The 20,007-nt window shown below is 39.0% G+C and overlaps 1 protein-coding gene across 2 annotated transcripts in view; it reads right to left on the bottom strand.

Annotated features, from left to right (window-relative positions):
• Nucleotides 1-20,007, bottom strand: part of TRAF3IP1 (TRAF3 interacting protein 1) — a 47,829-nt gene that overhangs the window by 13,525 nt on the left and 14,297 nt on the right. For both annotated transcript variants that reach the window (XM_082483565.1, XM_082483566.1), the window contains 7 exons: nucleotides 16,905-16,980; nucleotides 9,808-9,906; nucleotides 3,519-3,609; nucleotides 2,685-2,768; nucleotides 1,936-2,053; nucleotides 1,760-1,796; nucleotides 806-882 (listed from right to left, as the gene is read on the bottom strand). In XM_082483565.1, the coding sequence (XP_082339691.1) occupies nucleotides 806-882; nucleotides 1,760-1,796; nucleotides 1,936-2,053; nucleotides 2,685-2,768; nucleotides 3,519-3,609; nucleotides 9,808-9,906; nucleotides 16,905-16,980 (582 nt within the window). The remainder of the gene's footprint in view (nucleotides 1-805; nucleotides 883-1,759; nucleotides 1,797-1,935; nucleotides 2,054-2,684; nucleotides 2,769-3,518; nucleotides 3,610-9,807; nucleotides 9,907-16,904; nucleotides 16,981-20,007) is intronic.

The raw sequence follows: 20,007 nt of genomic DNA, 5'->3' as shown, positions 1-20,007 counted from the left end.
AAAGTCCATCTAAATGCTCTGCCTTTTGCTGTTTCTTGTAACATGAGCTTTGCAAGGCTGAAAAAGTGAGAGCTCTCCAGTTATCACAGGAAGACATTGAAATCAGGAGGGTTCAAACCTTTTGCTTTTGGTTGGTGGTCACTGCTAGACTCTCTCTAGACCTTTTATAAGCTGTGAAAACCAAAAAAAAAAAACCCACCCCAAAACACCAAAAAAAACCCCAGCAACAACAAAAAAGACTTTCCCCTTCCCAACTGACTGTGGAAAAAATTAAATCAAATCACTTCATAGATTCAGACCTGAATTCTGGGGTATGCTAGGATATTACTAGGGAAACATTTGGTGATACAAAAATACTTTATATAGTTAACTGCACCAGAGATCCCATTTCTTTTAAAGAATGATAATGATTGCTGGGCAATAGGATACTGCTCTTCAAATGCCCAGAGTACAGCAACAATAATGGTGCAGCTGTACAAATGCACAGTGTGCCCTACTACATCAGGACAAGGCTGAAATCAGCAGACTTTGTTCTGGAAAACAAAAGAATAGGTTAAAGGCTCCCTGAAAAATTGTACTGAAATACTGAAAAAAACCCAAAACCACAAAAATTAAAGGTGAGAAAGAGAGAGCAATACACAGAGAATGTAACAATATCTGACAGACTAATGGAGAGGAAAAGCAGCATAATACATGAAGGAGAAAAGCTTGATCATAAATGGAAAAAACACATTTAAGGCAGAGAAAAAGGTCACAATTGCAATATTTAATATTCACAGATCTTTGAAGGCCATTACCATCTTACCATCTCTGTCATCTTTGATGATTTCTGTGATGCCTCATAATCTTTCTTTGTTTCTAGGATTCTTTTTACAAGCCCACCTGTTGAAAAATCAGTATATTTCTCAGCATTGGTTGGCACTAAAATGTTGTTGTAAACATTCAGACAAAACCAACTGCTTAATTTTTTTTATGTAAACAATTTTTAAAGCAATGTGAAAAGCATTCTATTATGTATTTTAATTACTGAGATACAAGGTATTAGTTATTTGATCTATTTTCTCCGGTGTCCTCTAAATCAAACTTTATCATCAGTAGCGTTTACTGAATGACTTTTGGTACAGAATCAGACCTTTGAGCTGTATTAACACAAAGGCTTTTCCTTTGCACTCCTCTTTTGGAGGAATTCAAGAACTGCACATGACAGGTATAGATAGAAATATACATATACATTCGTTTGCAAGGAATTTTTGGATGCCGACAAGTATATCTGCCTAAATCACATCCAGTGTAACCATAACGGAAGCCCCTTAAATCAGAGATCTGAGGTCAGGAGTAAGCATAAATGTTAAGAAGTGGTCCGTCAATTTTTCTAAAGGCTTTTCTATAACTTGCCTTGAACAGCCAATACCATCTTACATCTCAGAGGTGACAAGCTGTACCTGACACGCTAAGAAAATTTATTACTTTTATGCAGAATTTTAAATTCTGCTGACATTAAAGCTGCAGAGAAAATTTGTGCTTAACATCAGTTGCAAATGCAGCTGTTCAAGTAATCCAGACTACATTTGATAAATAATTTCTGTTTTGCTTGCAAAGGTTGCAAGCTCCAACCCTCAAGAAGGTAGTCTGCTTTATTCAGCATTTTCAGTGTTCAGCATTTGGTTTAAACCCATGGTTTTATTAAATATATATATATATATATATATATATATATATATATATATATATATAAAAATATATGTAAAAGCAAACATACCATGCTTTTCATCCTCAACCAGCTCCACTTCTGGCTCCTACACATGCAGGAAGAGAGCTTTAGTTGCAATAAATTGATATTGCTATAATATACAACTATTCAAAAACATTAAGCTATAATCTACTTAAACAAGTAAGTTACAAACAAAGCACGTAAAATTTGTAAAATTAACAGACCATTTCCATTTCTGGCATTTCAGGCAGTGGCAGTGCTGCCTCCACCACAAACTGATCATCATCATCAGAAATCTGCTGGTCTATGATCACATTTGAGACTGCTTTACCACCACCACTCCTGAAAGAGATACAACAAAATGAAAACTTCAGATCTGTCCAAACCTACTAAGATCCACCTAGAAGAAACAGCAATTCCCACCCTTCCTCCCTCCCATAAAATAAAGCAGCACCAACTAAGAGCACATCAAACTGTCATTTCCATTCACAGCCCAACTCTGAAAATAGATATCCTTCTCTTGCAAAAGAACATATATTTTCCTTCTAAACACACTGCTTTAGTGATTGGCGCTTACCAAAGATCACCTGTAAGCCATTTTGGCCGTCGTTTCAAATGGCTGTTTCAGCCTTTTTGGAGCATGGGATATTTACTGCATGTTTCCCAGATATATTCTAGCGGTAGTTTAGGCTAATGTCCTAGGGTTATCTGTTTCAGAGTTCCCAAAAGCAAAAATATTAAATCATATTTTTTAACTTCCAGATGGGACTAGCAACCATTACTTCTAGATATTCCACTTGATTTGCAGAAACAATAAAACAAATAAAGCAGGCTTGAATTTTCCAGTCTGAATCAACGAGCAGTGAGGTGATCCATCCTAAAGCTGCTGAGCAGCAGGCAAGGCACAGAAGATATGAGAATACTGTGGCACGAGTGTTAGAAACATCTGCTCTGCATCTCCCACATTCCTTACCTTTCTGGAAGTAAGACCTCTGCGCTTTCTTGACGTTTTACTCGGGGTGGTGCTGGCCTTGCACTGCTAGGACGGGGAATACGTCTGCAATAACAAAGAGGCTTTTTCATTTATACCATAAAAGGATGCCTCGCATGTCCCCCAAAAGAACAGACATGTAAACATACATGAGCTGAGTAAATTAGCCAATGCATAAAAACACTGAAAACATCCCCAGTATACAATCCAATATTGCAATATTTGCTATCCTAGTAGGAGTCTAGAAAAATCTAGAAAGTGTGTCCTAAAACAAAAAATTATGATTCTGTGTAGAACGACCTCGTGATTTGTCTCACTAAAAAATAACCTGTATACAGCACAGTTGTTTACCATTAACAACAAATTTAGCATTAACAGTATGCGCTGCAATGTAAACAGAAAAAAAATATTTACACAAGTGATACAATTACATAATACTTCACTGGGCAAAGAAAAGGTAAATTGGGATTTAAAAGGCAAGTTCATCTTATCCGTTACATCATACTTATGAAAGTCATGTATGTAATGCAATGTTCTTCTCATTAGACTTTCCACATGTCCTCATATTTTAATAACATTACATCGAAGCACTTTATGGATTAAGAAAATAAGTCCAAAACACTTCACAATGTTAAAGATTTTTTTATAGAAGGAAATGAAAGTGAATAAAGGGAACCATACAAGGGATAACATTTATTACTTGGTACCACTAGCAGAAACATACTGCTCCAAGTTTCCTTGATGTTTTCAAATGGACTGTACTACCTCCAGACACATCACAGTTTGATTCAAACAGAGTAAAGGATAGGAACAAACCTTTGGATGGGCTGAGGTGGAAGTTCATTAGGTACTTCACCATTTTCAGATACTGCAGGCTTTTCAGGAGCCACATTCTCCACTTCTCCTTCTATTAAATGAAACAAACATACAATTTTGGCTTAGCTGGCAAGGCAAGTCTAACTTTTCTTAAAACAGTATATTGAATCTTATCAGCAGTATATTTGAATGTGTGCTCATGAAACACATCACATGACAAACTTTTAAAATTAGAAATAAAATTCTATAAGCTTATATAAAGTTAAACATCTTGTGAACTTCCAGTTTTTAAATATCTCAGAGCATTCACAATTCAAAAGGGACATTGAAAAAACATTTGAACTTTATTTTTTATTTGTTTCTTAATATTGTGAAATTCCCTCATCTGTGAAAATGACATAATCTCACTCAGTTCTTCCACAGTTGCACAGTAACATTTGCAATATTTCAAGCTGCTCATTAGACAAAATTGTAAGAGGAAAAAACATTAAGAAAAACCCCCATATACGCTGGGGTTTTTTTTAAACCTTTCTTTTGTTTGCCTTAACTTCTTATTTTCCTCTGCTAGTATTCTTAGTCGATCAAGATTTGAGAAAGGGGTTGGACTGGCTGACCTCCATCTGTCTGTCCCTTTCAACATCAAGGATTCTATGATTTGAGCATGAGGGCTTCTTCTGTAATCCCAGTTATGCTCTCCATAGAGTTCACCCATTTGCAATTTAAATCAGACAGAACCAGTTTAACCACTCCTACCCAAACGATCAGTTTTCCACCGAGTTATGCTGACCAGTCCACTGCAGTTAGCAGCATGAACCCACACCTACCAAGCTCAGGTTAGACCACTCTCTATAATGGCAGAGAACAAGATGAATGACATCTTTGCCTTGACAATCTAACTGTGAAGGATTACAGACATAATTTACCACTTTCTGCTTTAGCATTTCTACAAATAATTTTGGTAGGTAGAAATCATTTGATGTTCTTGGATTCCATCTAGAAAGCTTCCTCGGATGAATAATCTATTGGTAAGCATTTCTTCCATATAAAGCCACACACAGAAAGGATTCCTCTAACACTATTGTTGACTTCAGTGTCCCTCTGCTCCAAAATCACTGAAAGAAAAAGGCCAAGGCAGTTGGGCTTTTACCAGCCCAAACTTAGGCAAAGAAATCCAAGTATCTTTCCCGGAGCCTATTGCATTCCTCTTTCCTAAAGCATTTGTGTGTATTCACAGGTAGGACCTTCTCTTTTAAAACTACTGTACAGAACATATACTACATTTTGAAGGGGGGGGGGGGGGGGGAATGTTTATACAGTGTATTAATTCTACTGGAGAAAATAAAGAAGCAAGAGAACGAGTCTTATGAGGAGCAGCTGAGGGAACTGGGGTTGTTTAGCCTGGAGAAAAGGTGGCTCAGGGGAGCCCTTATCACTCTCTACAACTGCCTGAAAGGAGGTTGTAGTGAGATGGGTGTCAGTCTCTTTTCCCAAGTAACAAGTGATAGGACAAGAGGATACGACCTCAAGTTGTGTCAAGGGAGGTTTAGATCGGATAGTAGGAAAAGTTTCTTCACTGAAGGGCTTATTAAGCACTGGAACAGGCTGCCCAGGGAAGTGGTTGAGTCACCATCTCTGGAGGTATTTAAAAGACCTGTAGATGTTGCACTTGAGGACATGGTTTAGTGGTGGACTTGGCAGTGTTTGGTTTATGGTTGGACTCGATCTTAAAGGTCTTTTCCAACATAATTGATACTATATGTAAATACTTAACCATAAACACTATGTTAAGTTTTCCCTCAGTCTTACTGGTACAGAAATAACCACCATGCATCAACCAGTCCTACGGTCATTAGCACATGAGCTGGAGTGGTCCCTATATTAAGACTGAGAGAGGTCCAAGTCAGAAAGCTGCGCTCAGCTTCTGGCTGTACCATGAGTTTCCTGCACTTCCCTGGGTACCTGATTTAGCATCCCTGCCTAACAGATACGATAGGGATTTCAAAATTCTCCTTCCACACAGCAAAAGGTATTTTCCCACACAATGGAGATTACTCAAGTATGGAGAAATAAAAACCAGAGGTCTGCTCCTTTATAAAATATTAGATTTTGCATAAAGGCTCTGCTTGGGGCCTGCATATACAATCACATGAGCTGACACAGCCCACTGGTGACTGTGGGTACCCCCAGTTAAGTCAGACCAAACAAATAACTCTTTGGCAGCCTTTATGCATAAAGGCTTGCAGAGGTGAGTGAGCATGTCCAGGATTTTTAATTTTTTAGATGCTACATTCAGTCTGTTAATAGTACAGCTTTACTTCTACTGGAAAGCCATCATTGATCTTTGGCATAACAGGTTTCTGCAGGTTTGTGGGAACCACATACAGTCCTCCCTTGCCTCTATACACACCCAGCTCCCAGGAAACAACGCTTGCAAGAATCACTACTTTTGTTTTCAAAGAAACAGCTACCATCAAGCAACGAGTGCAGACTGCTAAAGGAATTTAGCTTTTGGAGCAGTTATCAACCATAGTCAAAGTCTCAGCTGATTTCTTGCTCTTGCTACATCCTGACATGCAACTACACTGACATAACAGCTGCTCATGAGATAGGAAGTCAACAGTTGCAAGGAGTCCTGCAAGCATTCATTTACTCTGTGTGAAAAATGGGCATCTCTAAAAATCTCACTTCCCTGGTTCATCCCAGCCCCACAGCACCAGTGGAGACAGGACAGTGATGGTATCACAGAACAGTGCTGTGACACTTGCACAGAGCAAACTGAGATGCTTCAAGGGACCTCACATATACCAGACTTTCAGGAGATTTCCAGATTCACTGTCTGTTACTGGCCCAATCATCCAGTTATTTGAGGAATGGTTTTGTGGATCACTTTCACTTTTAAAATTAATAGAAGCCACAAACACAACAAGTAATACAAGGAAGGAAACAATGTCCTGTACTGATATTAAGAAAATGGGGAATGTACGTTTTATTCATCTGGTTGGCTGGTTGTTGCAATAACTACCTGTAATATATTGCAAGAAGTTCCCCACAGGTTCTCCTTATTTTCAAGTTAGAACCCATAAAGTGCTCATAAACTATTACTTTTTTTTTTTTCCTAAGCACTTAACCCAAAGCACACAAAGCATTTTCATAGATGGCTTTTTGGTATTCTTTTAAATAGAAACTACTTGAATAAGGTCTACTCAAAGCAAATTTGAACATAACTAAATTATGCTTTGTTACAGTTTAAAAATTCTTTAATACATAGCATAAAAGGGAAAAAAGCACTAAACTAGAGAAGTCCTTTATTTATTAAAGAGCACTGTTTTTTTATTAGAACCTTTCAACTATCATTAGTATGTTCCGTGATGGTCTACTGTCATTATAATGTTTCCGAGTCACTGGCAAATTCACCTGGAAATAACAAATCAGTTGATTTTTCAGAGAAGTTATACAAATTCTTTAACAATAATCTGTCCAAGTTAAGATATGAAGCACACAAGAAATGCAGCTAGCTTCTTACTTGGGAATGACTACTGGGCCTGGGAGAACAGGGACAAACAGATTAAGGAGCATTTTCAACACACACACTTCCATGCTAAAGACATCAATGTTCTGGTCACTAAGATGAACACGCTCATCAGAAATGAAACATTTTTTAAAAGCCGAAAGACACTGGACAATCAAAATGTTTGTTGTGATAGAATATCCAAGTAGACACTCCTGACAGTTAAATAAGATCTGTAGAAGATACAACAGATTTGAGAGGCAAAGCCATGCCAATGTACTTTGAACTACTAAAGCACAGGGACTGCTCACCCCTCAAAGTTAAGTTTACACAGTCTGCAAGTATAGGAATAGAGGAAATTCAGAAGCAGTATGCAGAATGTAATATTTCTTTTCAAGTAGTCTCAAGTACCCCCCTAAACCCTGGAAGACCTTATGGAAGAACTGTCGTCATCTCCTCTCTGACTAACCTACTCCAAAGGCAGGTTTGGAGTTGCAGAAGGACAGCAACTGTGATTTTCAAGCAGTTTCAACACCCAGTTTCCATTTAATTCCACTAGAGTTAGCTAGAGTATAAATCTTAATGTGCAATTAACCAACCAAACAGTATCACGAACCGGCTACATAAGCAGACAAGACAGTGCCTAACCATCTTGCAAGGACTGTGATTTCTAGGATGCTTCGAAGGGCACTGGCAAACCAAGTAGAGTTTCCTAAACCCTCCCACTAGCGTAAACTGGCACTGCCACCAAATAAGCACTCCTGACTTCACGCTCCCCATTCCTTCCCATTAGCACATGCATTCAGACACTGCCTGAAGAACTGGATTAGCGCAACTCAGTTTAAGACACTGCCCTCCCAGACCCTCTGCCAAGATGGTAGAAAGGATGTTCATATTTTGTGTATAACCTTAGTTCTCTGCCCACGGGTGGCAGGTGGCTGTGATGGCTCCACTGAATGACTAACAGCATCTTAAGGTTAATTTGAGATAAACTTTAGAATGGAGCCTGGCATTACTCCTCCCAGAGAAATGTACCTCAATGTAATTATCAAAACTGTGAGAAGATAAACTCACCAGTGAAACCCCCCAAAAAGCTTATTTTAGAATTTAACAAGGTTCAGAAAAATTTTACATAACCATCAGCTTCTGAAAAAGCCTCATGCAGGCCTACACTTAATAGAATTACCATGAAATCCACTGTTCGTCCCTTCTTGCCACAATGGGTGCATTTATGTGCCCACGTCTAAAGAAAGCGGAACCCAGGTAACTTCAGGGGTGTATGAGCAAATAGCTGAGGCAGGCCAAAACACTCTTTTGCTCGAAATTTTGAACGTATACTTCTTATTTAAGAGGCTGCCATGAACTAGCCAGTGAGGATTCCTATAGGAGGACACAAAGGGAGAATAACTGATATGCTGACAAATCCTCATGTTTAAAGAAAAGAAACCAAAACACAATGGAAAGGTTCAGAGCCTTAATGCTCAGAAACAGAATATAAGATTGAAGCAGAATGCAGAAATAATACTCAAAAAGATCCAGGAAAATAAGTTTATTTCATCAGTTAATGTTGTGGGTTTTTTAAATCCTATAAGTGATTCTTCCTTTGGAAACTTTCATAACTTTCATTTACAGTTAAAGACACAAGAACACAGCAAGAAGAGACGTGATCACTGACTTGCAATTTCTGCCAAATAGCATCCAACTTCGCTATCTGCAATGACTATTCTTATCGACTGTCATAACTGATTTCGCATTTCAACTGTGAAAGCTACTAAATGTGTGGATGACAATTGCAACTCTGTAAGAACTTACAGAAAATTAAGGTTCACTAATGCACTACTATGTTACACTATCTTATTAAATAAAGTTGAAAATAAAGAACAGTCAATACCATATCTGGTTCTTATACCACTTGAGAATCCAATCTAAATCAATAACGAACCTGAGGGTACTCCTCTTTCATACGTTAAAATTAGAAATAGAGGAATATAAAGTTATATTCCGTAATAGATACATTCAAATACACAAGACAGCTCCAAAAGATTAAAAGGAATTAGCATGGAAGCTCTCCCAGTTGTGTAAGGTCACACAAATGTCTTGGCCAACTGTCTACATTTCATTAGACTGACATAACTATGAGGCCCTGAAGGCCACAGGTGGACTGGGAAACAGCCCTTGACCTCCCACATACATGATATCAACTCTCCTAACTAGGTCAGGTATCTGGATCTGGAGAAAACAAGAACGCAGCTTTTTGCTTAAATCTCAGTTCTTTCTCCTACATTTTGCTTCTATGCTTCATGTATACTGTAGCCGGATACAAATACCTCATTAACAACATATATCTTGGGAGCTATATACCAAAAAAAATGGAGAAATAAGAATGCAGAAATTTAATTTTCCTCTAAAATCCTGTAAAATGTAAACAGTAAGACTCCCGAATACATGTACAAAAAGGCAACGTGCAATGATTCTGTTCTTACGTAGAACAAGTCACCAATGGATTCAGGCACAGCAGCCCTGCATTTTCCCTGGGACATTGTAAGCACTGGCCTCTTTGAAAACTTGCATAAGAGTAAGGAAGGACAGAATATAAAGTAACTGTTTTATCAGGGAACATACATTTTTCAAATTAATCACAAGATGTGACTAAAACACAAGGCAGCAGCTGGATTAAGTGTAAATCACCCTTCTTAAATCATTTACCTGTGCGGATTCAAGTTCAACCCCAAAGCACTCAAGTTATACTTTCCAAGGCAGTCAAGTTTTTTTTCTCCCTACCTTTTTGTTTTATTGCAAGTCCTGGTTCAGCTTTCTCTTGCAGTTTAGCAACATTGTCTTCTGAAATCCTATCTGCCGTGCTCTTCGTTTCCATGGTTCCTATAACAAAACAGCTTATAGTCAAATGAAACCAAAGATACAATAAAAATTTAAAGTGAAAAGCTATGCTAAATACCTGTTACCCTTACTAATTCTTTAAGGGCTATCCTAGTTTAATAAACCATCTTGAGTGTAAATCAATAACGTTCAAAGCTCACAAAGATTTTTTACATGACTGCTGATTGAACTCCATATGTTACTGCAAACTAATGGCAGCTTCTTCAATTCAGAAATGATTTATAGATATTGTTTATTAGCCTGATAGCTGGTGAAACAATACATTATTTACCTAATAAAGTCTAAGTAATTGCATTATGCATTCCAAGTAATATACAAACAATACTGTGTATTTTAGCACTTCGGTTTGTTTCAAAGGCTTTAGCTTTAAACATTTTTCATACTAAAGCCATTAAGAAATTTCAAGCAAGAAAAGCTGGTTTCTGGTAGGTGAACTCCACAACTTCATGGTAATGCCATAGAAGAATCTAGTCCCCAAATGCTGTTCACTTTTGATGCTACCTAAAACAATTTTATTTTTGCATAAAAATGAAAGACCATTTCATCTACCAATTATTGTGAATTAATTCCCCCAGTACAATAGGAAAATGTTGACAGAGGCAAAGTAACACACAGTGGAAGAAAGCTGAAATATTCAGGTATATATCCGATTTCTAAATTATCTGCCCAGGGAGAAGAGACATTCAGGGTGGAGGGACGCAAAGGAGAAACAATTCAACACCATTTGTACATCATTCCTGAAAATATACCTGTGCATTGAACACGTGGTCAAGAAAAGTTGAACTATTCATGCAGTTTGTCAAGATATGTACAGAATGGGAAGAATACTTAGCTTTAATCTTATCATTAAAAATATATACATACACACCCTCTCCCTTTCATTTGGAGCAATACACTCAGTTCTCACACTCTTCAAAATGCAGCAGAAGCAGAACAAATTCTGAAATAGGCAAGATTACAGATACAGAAAGAGCACATGTTTAAAACAGAGGTACCCCAAGCGCTGCCCAAGAATGGAACACAGCACTTCCAAGTCTCCTTATCTGCAACAGATAACTGTAATGCAAAGGTAAAGAACAGATTCATTCACAGGGCCCTATCTATAGCCAGGACATCTCAGGTACCTTTTCTACAACCAGAACAAATCAGCAAACAGTTCTGAGCACACAGGGAAAGATTTACCAGATAGAGCCCTGCCTAATGCTTGGGTTGAAATATCCAACACTTTCAAAACGAGCCATGGAACTACTGCATGCAGCATAAGGCTGAAGCTTTGAGGACGTACAGATCAATAGTGGAGGATCTACTCCTCCACCCACGCCACGGGAAGCATACACAAAGATATACAGTCCACTGCAGTAGAAATAGAATTCTACTAGTTTAGGAGGAGATTAACATACAGCGGAGAAAGGTCAACCAGTACTTTCATTTACCTGTGCTGCTTAAGGCCAGGATGAGTTGTCATTTAATAAAACTGAAACAAGCATTTAGACATTCATCACCAACCTATACAGCAGTGCTACAAGTTACCCATAAGGTCTGGAGCTTAGCAGAAAAGCCAAACCAGCAGTGGAAAGTGAAGCACTTTACTCCATTCTTATTTAGAAACTATTTCAGTGTCTGAAAGGAAACCTATTCAGATCTCAATTAAGCACCACTGCAAGTTTAAAAAAAAAAATTATGTTCAATGTATGTGTCAACTTTTAAATTAGCAAAACCAGTCTCTATTGCATGATACAAGTTTTGCTGCAAGGCATGTTGCAACTATACAAGCAGTCGTTGCCTGAGTAGTAATAAATGTAACATTAACTATATTTAAAAAAAAAATAAAAATCAAACCCCAAAACATTTGCTCCAATACCATTAGGAATTTGTTCATAATAGAGATGAGCAAATGTTGGTCTAAATTAATTACTAGGATAGCAAATATACCTGGTTTTGCTTAACTAGTCCTCCATTCACCACTTCAGTTTTATTTATTACAAGTTTTGTCATGACACTAGCACTTGTGTGTTCTCCTGTTTAATATTATTTATGTCCAGTTAATATTAGAAAATACAGAAAGCTCTGATCATCATCACCAGTAACTAGAGACCAGTACGCAACAGGCATCAGCACAGCTCCAGAAGGTTCTTACTACCTTCTGGATGACTTACTCAAATGTCTCTGTGCCTAACTCATCTATTGCAGCTCTGCTGTGTTAGAACAAAAGAGGGCTAATCCCCCAAAGTATTTATCACTTAGGTAAACTGAAATTTGAGCGTGCTGGCCTGCTGCATCATAAAAGAGGAGTATTTTAAAATATTTGCCTTAAAGCCAAAACACAGGATAAGTCATTAACCATATTTAATTTATCAGAAAGACTGGATCCTAATTTTAAAGAAGGGACAATCCTATAAAATGGGGTGTGTATGGTCACTGTATTTTAGTGCCAGTCCAGGCTATAAAGCAAATATTCAAATCTTGGGAAATAAAAAAAGTTATAGGATCAGCTAAGGATCACTAAGTAGTAAAATAAGACTACATTTAATTGAATCCAGATGGTATTTTCCAGCTGCAAAATTATTAAAACCTCACAGCACATAAGTACATGATGAGATGTGACGTAAAATTTTCAATTTTCAAGCACCAACTTGAATCAAGCTCTTAAGTCAACAGACATTCCTATCCAAACTGCCGGATCTTTTCCAAGTTATTTAAGGTGCCTAAACATCTTTTTATTTTTTTCCCCAATTCCTTTTGAAAACATGACTATTGATTGTTCTGAAAACACTACCCAAGCTCTGATATAACTTCAGTATTTTGCCTCTGACAAATGGAAACCTTCTAAAGCAGAAACCCAAAGAAAACACGGATGCTTGGGAAGACACACAGCAATACACAATCTCTTTACATAAATTAATAATAGTGAAATGGGCAGATTAAGCGTATGAAGATGTCTATGCTTCATTAGTCTAAACAGTACCAGTCTTTAGCCATGATTGGCTATTTTAACAGACATCAGTTCACAGGTGTTATTTTATCTTCTGAACTGAGATGTTGAACTGATTTATGTACAGTGGCTTCTTCATTAGAAATAAAATATCAGCACCCAGGGCACAAAACCATAGAAATAAAACTGGAATGACAGTAGATAATCAGGTCACTGAAATAAGAATAGGGGAGAAAAGGCACTTAAATACAGACAGAAATTGCACTTTATACAGGTCATTATATGAGTTCTGGTTAGCAGCCTGTTTTATTCCTTACCTACATGTTTCTCTAGATTCTTCCTCTTTGCTAGCAGAACTAAGTTTAGATTCCTTTCTTCCTGATGTGAAAGTATTAAGTACTTGGGATATTCTGACAAGAATCTAGTTTCCAATTAGTTTGCAAATACAATATTTAGCACACTTACCGGTGACATAATCAATTGCAATGAAGCACCTTAAAATGTAAAATAAAATCATTTCCTTATTTGCAAAGTCTGGCACAACTGTCTATTAAACTCAGTTAAAACCACCTCGACTAAAATCTTCACTTAAATCTTGTCCAAAGAGACAAAGAGAAATGACTAATGCAGGTGCAAGGCAAATGAGGAGAGATGTTTATTGATGATTGAATCCCACCCTCTGAAGGCAAAGGGGGAGGTCTGGAGAGTGGAAGATTTTCCCTCAGTTGAGGAGGACCGGGTCAGAGACCACTTGGCCAAGCTGGACATTCACAAGTCCATGGGCCCTGATGGCATGCATCCGCGAGTGCTGAGAGAGCTGGCGGATGTTATTGCTAGACCACTCTCCATCGTCTTTGAACGGTCATGGAGAACAGGAGAGGTGCCTGAGGACTGGAGGAAGGCCGACATCACTCCAATCTTCAAAAAAGGCAAGAAGGAGGACCCAGGGAACTACAGACCGGTTAGTCTCACCTCTGTCCCTGGGAAGGTATTGGAGCGACTCATTCTGGATGTCATCTCCAAACACGTTGAGGAACAGGAAGTTATTGGAAGTGGTCAACATGGATTCACCAAGGGTAAATCGTGCTTGACCAATCTGATAGCTTTCTATGATGTTATAACTGGTTGGCTGGATGAGGGGAAAGTCGTGGATGTCATCTACCTTGACTTTAGCAAGGCCTTTGACACTGTCTCCCATGACATCCTCATTAGGAAGCTGAGGAAGTATGGGCTAGATGAGGTGACAGTGAGGTGGATTGAGAGTTGGCTGCGGGACAGGACTCAGAGGGTTGTGATCAGCGGCACAGAGTCTAGTTGGAGGCCTGTAACCAGTGGTGTCCCCCAGGGGTCAATACTTGGTCCTATTTTGTTTAATATATTCATTAATGACCTGGATGAGGGGACAGAGTGTATCCTCAGCAAGTTTGCTGATGATACCAAACTGGGTGGGGTGGCTGACACCCCAGAGGGCTGTGCTGCCATCCAGCGTGACCTGGACAGGCTGGAGAGCTGGGCAGAGAAGAACCTAATGAGGTTCAACAAAACCAAGTGCAAGGTCCTGCACCTGGGGAGGAAGAATGCTAGGCACCAGTACAGGTTAGGGGCTGACCTGCTGGGAGATAGCTTGGAGGAGAAGGATCTGGGGGTTGTGGTAGACAGTAAATTATCCATGGCCCAGCAATGTGCCCTTGTCGCCAAAAAGGCCAATGGAATCCTGGGCTGCATAGGGAAGAGTGTGGCCAGTAGGTCGAGGGAGGTCATTCTCCCCCTCTACTCGGCACTGGTGAGGCCACAACTGGAATACTGTGTCCAGTTTTGGGCTCCCCAGTTCAAGAGGGACAGGGAACTGCTGGAGCAAGTCCAGCGAAGGGCAACTAAGATGATTAAGGGCTTGGAGCATCTGCCTTATGAGGAAAGGCTGAGAGAGCTGGGACTCTTTAGCCTGGAGAAGAGAAGGATGAGGGGAGACCTTATTATGGCATACAAGTATCTAAAGGGTGGGTTGAAGGAGGATGGAGCCAGGCTCTTTTCATTGGTTCCAAGTGACAGGACGAGGGGCAATGGGCACAAGTTAGAACACAGGAAGTTCCGTTCAAACACACGGAAACAGTTCTTTACGGTGAGGGTGACAGAGCACTGGAACAGGCTGCCCAGGGAGGTTGTGGAGTCCCCTTCCCTGGAGATTTTCAAGACCTGCCTGGATGCAGTCCTGAGTAATGTGCTCTAGGCAACCCTGCTTTAGCAGGGGAGTTGGACTAGATGATCTCTAGAGGTCCCTTCCAACTCTGATAATTCTGTGATTCTGTGATTGTACCATTTGTTAAATAGCTCCAGTTAACAAAGACTCAGAAGAGGTTGTCATCCAAAGGCTGGTAAAATGGCCTATAACCAATACAATTACAGTTTGAATCAATCCACTAATGCACAAGCACAGATACCAGAGATCTATTATCGCAAGTGACAGTCTTGACAGACTTAGCACGGACGCAAGGAGGAAATGACTACAGAGCTACCTCCTCATCTGCTGTCAAGACTAGCGCAGCCAGGATTCAGTCCAGAGTCCTGGCTCTGCCCATCCATTTAGAGGTTGTGGCTGCACTGCTATCAGGGGTGACCCCTGCCTGGCACAAAGAGATGGGACTTTTACAGCTTCTCATTTCCTGCTGATAATTCCTCTGTAACAAATAAATACCTGTCCTTCCTTCCGCAGCACTCTCATCAGAAATGCAGCGGGGCTTGGTTCCTTACACCTGGTTGAGCTACTGTGGAAGATGACATGGGATAGGATTCAGTACTGATGATACCCAGATCACCTTCCCTGTTCCAACTCAAATCACAAGGTCCTAGCCTGACACCAGTCCAGTTGCAATACTGTTGCCCACAGCTGTAATGACAGACATTGAAGAAAGTGAATGATCTACAAACACATGCTGTTGTTTCAATACTCAGAGGAATCTTCTATAACATCAAATGGGCTGCAAGCCAGAGGTTTTGCTTAACACCTTATCTTCACCTGTTCTCCAGCTTACACCTGCACTAATGTAAGTGTCTCAAGCTATTGAAATCACTCAGAAAGGTTTGCCAGGTCTTGAATTCACTCAACCATCTTTTCACTGAAGAAACCCCAGCAAGTGTAACAGAAATGTGAATGGTTTAGTGTACTGCATATCAAACAAACATCCAGGGAAATTCCTTTTTGCACTGGTCGGTACTCAGTTAATCTCAGGGAATACACCGTTTTTGTTTTGTTGGTTGGGTTTTCTTGACAAATATGATCTTTTCATTTATAAACCCAAAATTTCTAAAGACCAAAGACTAAGATTTCAGATCCTTGAGAAACAATTGAAAAATTCAGAAAATAAGTGAAGTTTGGAGTCCCTCACCAAATTTAGGAAGAGCACTAACATTAGTAAGTGATAAAGTTACAAATTCAGGGTTCGTGGCTGTATGATTTATCCCTACAGGAAAGCATATCTTGCCTCACAATTGTCATTCATCTTACTAAAACAACCTTAAACAACATATCTTAAGTCTTACTAAAACAAAAATACTGTGCTGAATATTGCCGTGCTGTAAACATTTAACAAACCTTTACACGTGACTTTATTGAAAGGTAACATGCAATAATTTTATCAACTCAGACATACTGTCCACTAATGCTCACTGATAGAAAAAAAAGAACCCAAAAGTTTTGCAAGGCATATTTGTGTAAACTTGCTAGATTATTAGGCAAAGAAACAGTTCTTGTGAAGAAATATTTGTAGACAAACTAAAAATGCCCATTCAGAGAGAACACAATAAATATCAAGAGCAGGCTTGAATTTATATCTGCAATTGGGCACGAGGAATGCAAGCAAACTGAACCACATATCACTTTCTGTGTATCAAATCCATGCAGAAAAATTGCCTATTTGATTCATAAATGCAGACTAGGAGTATAAAACAAGTATAAAACAAACAAAACCCAAAGATATTTAAGTATTTATGCTATTCCTATTCAATAACCTTCCAGTACATTTAATAGAAATAATATCCTGCCTCTAGTTACCTTCTCCTCCGGGTCTGGCGCGTTGCCTTGATCCTTTTGTTGAAGGCTGCCTTGATATCCCTGCAGGACTTTCAGTCTTTTAAAAAAAAAAAAAAATCCCATAAATTTATATAATTTCATATACAAAATATATATTTATATATAAAATTTACTTACATATGTTGCTTTTTATCTATATGTGTTATACATAAAAAAATATTCACTTACAAAACTGACCCACATGTATAAGATTATGTGAAGTCTATCTTCCTCAAAGCCTGCAGGTATTCTTCCTGGATACATGCTAGCTGTTTTCTTTTAAATGAACATATATGATTAGATTTCATTATTGTAAAGACAACCTCCAAATGTAAACTAAGAGTATCCAAGGCAGAGGAACTTGTGGAACCTGTAGAGCACCTATGATGCCACTACTGGTCTTGGGATACAATGTTTAGCTATCAGTGAGCTACCAAAAGGAATAAGATGCTTACTTACATTCCCCTGTATGTTTCACCTACATCAGATAGACAGTTTTCTCTTTAACCTTCTGGTAGGTCTTTTAAATTTCATTCCAAAATAGAAGCAAAGACTGAAAAACCGTGCCACTAAACTTGCATAGTTCTTTATTCAAATGGCAACTTCCTGGACAAAGAGCCTAAACAAACTAAGAAACAGTTCCTGCCAGAAAGTCCAGCAAACAAGCAATGGATGATCTGAAGGTGTAACTGGTACAAGAAGGATGATAAGAGATCAAAAATGGAAAAGATCAAACTGGAAGAAAAATCAGGACACTTCTGAGGACTCTGTCCTTAGCCTGAAAGTGATTCAGAGAGTCCAGGAAATGAAAGCAGGCACACATACATGAGAATTACTTTGTTTTCTCTGGATATAGCTTGCACTGCCTGAAGTCAAGAACACCTGACTGACAATACTTTCTTCAAAGGCACTATGTTCCACATTTCAATGGTCATACGTCTTTGGAAAGGAGCAAGTTAAATCTGCAGGTCCACTTGGCTGAAGGTTGGGAAAAAGACATGCATAAGCAGCAGTCTCTCCTGAGATGAGATCACCATTGGTCTCAGGAGACAAGGCTACCTGGACTCTGAGGTCCCCTGGGTGCGAAGGGATAACTGAGCCTATGCATAGCTAGCACTAGAGAGGCTGAAGGCAGCTACAGCACTTGCCTCTACAAAAAGGTTCGAAACAACATACTGGCAGGAGCAGGCAGAGGGGCAGGTCCATGAAAGCTACCACTACTACAGGCAGGGTATACCACAGATTTACTACTTTCTCTACCTGAAGCACAGCTAGGGCCTAAATGCCTCCAGAGAAGGTGCAAGGTGTAAAGGAGGACTCCTGCCAGCCCAACAAAACTCCGGAGTATGGGTGGGAAGGAGGCACTCCATCCCCAATCTTGGCTAGCAGAAGGGGCAGACTTGGTAGTGGTGGACATGGTAGTGGTGGACATGGTAGTGGTGGACATGGTAGTGGTGGACATGGTAGTGTTAGGTTAATGGTTGGACTCAATGATCTTAAGGGTCTTTTCCAACCTAAATGATTCTATGATTCTATGACTTCTGCTTACATGTAGACCAGAGAATAGAGCCAGCAATGGGACCTGGCCCACTATGCACACATACAGGGCTCCCCAATTCTCGCAGGACTGGACACACTAATAAACCAGTAGCTTCCAACAAGCCAAACATGCTTCTAAGAACTTTCCTGTCCTTTCATCTAACTCCCTGATTTTATTAGCAACTGATGAAGTACAAGTGATTTATAAAATATCGTTTTAATATTTCTATGCTCTCTATTCCTATAATACATCTCTGCATCTCGTTCAAAATCCTGAAATATGTTTAGCACCTCACAGGATTTCCTCCTGATCTGCTTTTTTGAAGTTTGTGTGAATTAACAGTCCATCCAGTTTGCATCCAAGATTCATTGCCAACCCTGCTGATAACGACCATATTGATAACATAAATGAGAATTACAAATTCTTCCATTTCTATGCAAATGTTAACATTATATGTTCCAATAACCTGTAAGAGAAAATTGTCAAATTACACAATGTAAATCATTCACTTTCCATAATATCTTGTATATAGGACAATGGACCATACATGTCATAATGAAAAAATAGCATTACAAGATGTTTAAAAATATAGGATACTGGTAAGTCTTTTTAGTCCAACTACTTTAGGTGACCATGCAAGAGAAACTTCTCATCTCTACAAGCTTACAACAATGTACCCACTGGCCCTGGAGACACTGCTACATGGAAGGGAATGAAAGTGACATGTCAGGAACAGGGTGATAAGTTTACTTTGAAGGCAAATATTGATTTTTTTTTTTTTTTATATGCTGTAACGCACTACCAGCTCAACAGACATTCTTCACACAGGGGAAATGCTTATTAACAACAGACAATCACAGTATGCAACTGTGATAAACTGAAAAGTTGAATTATTTGGACGTGCTTTATAAGGAAAGCCAGCAGGCTATGCAAAAGCCAGCTTCAACAGTTAAAGTCCTTGAGAAACTACATCTCCTTCACCTCCATGATTGTAATCTAACACACATGCTCAGAATTTCAGGTATTTGATCAGCCAAAAAAAAGCCCTACATCCTACGCTTCATAAAAATCTAGGCAAATGGACAGTACACTTCCCTGCTCTGACATAAACTAGTCTTCACTTGCACTATCTTCACTGGATTGTTACTATTATTATTTGACCCACAACCAGAGCTACCAATATTTTTACTTCACTCTTTAGAAAATGCTGGCGTGTTATAAAGAAAAATAGAAAGACGTCCAAAATGCACAGCTAATATTTAAGTGATTAATTTTAATCTTAGTTCATCTTAATTACTACCATCTTTCACAATCACAAAGCTATTCAAGGAGCAAAAGCAAAGCTCGCATACCATCAGAGTCTGGCTCTACGGGCCCACAGGCGACATCTGGTACACTCAAACTTCAGCAGCTCTTTGGCTGATGTAATTATTAGCACAGGTGGGGAAGAAGTTGAGAATAGGTGCCGAGGCTTCTGGAGGAGTGGATTCAGTCATTTATTTATGTCAGGTAGTAACTACAAACACCACTTAACATCTTTGTTGA

This window comes from Vanellus vanellus, assembly GCF_965231255.1.
Source record: "Vanellus vanellus genome assembly, chromosome: 5".
NCBI classification, from domain to species: domain Eukaryota; kingdom Metazoa; phylum Chordata; class Aves; order Charadriiformes; family Charadriidae; genus Vanellus; species Vanellus vanellus.
This window is presented reverse-complemented; position numbering and strand designations above follow the sequence as displayed.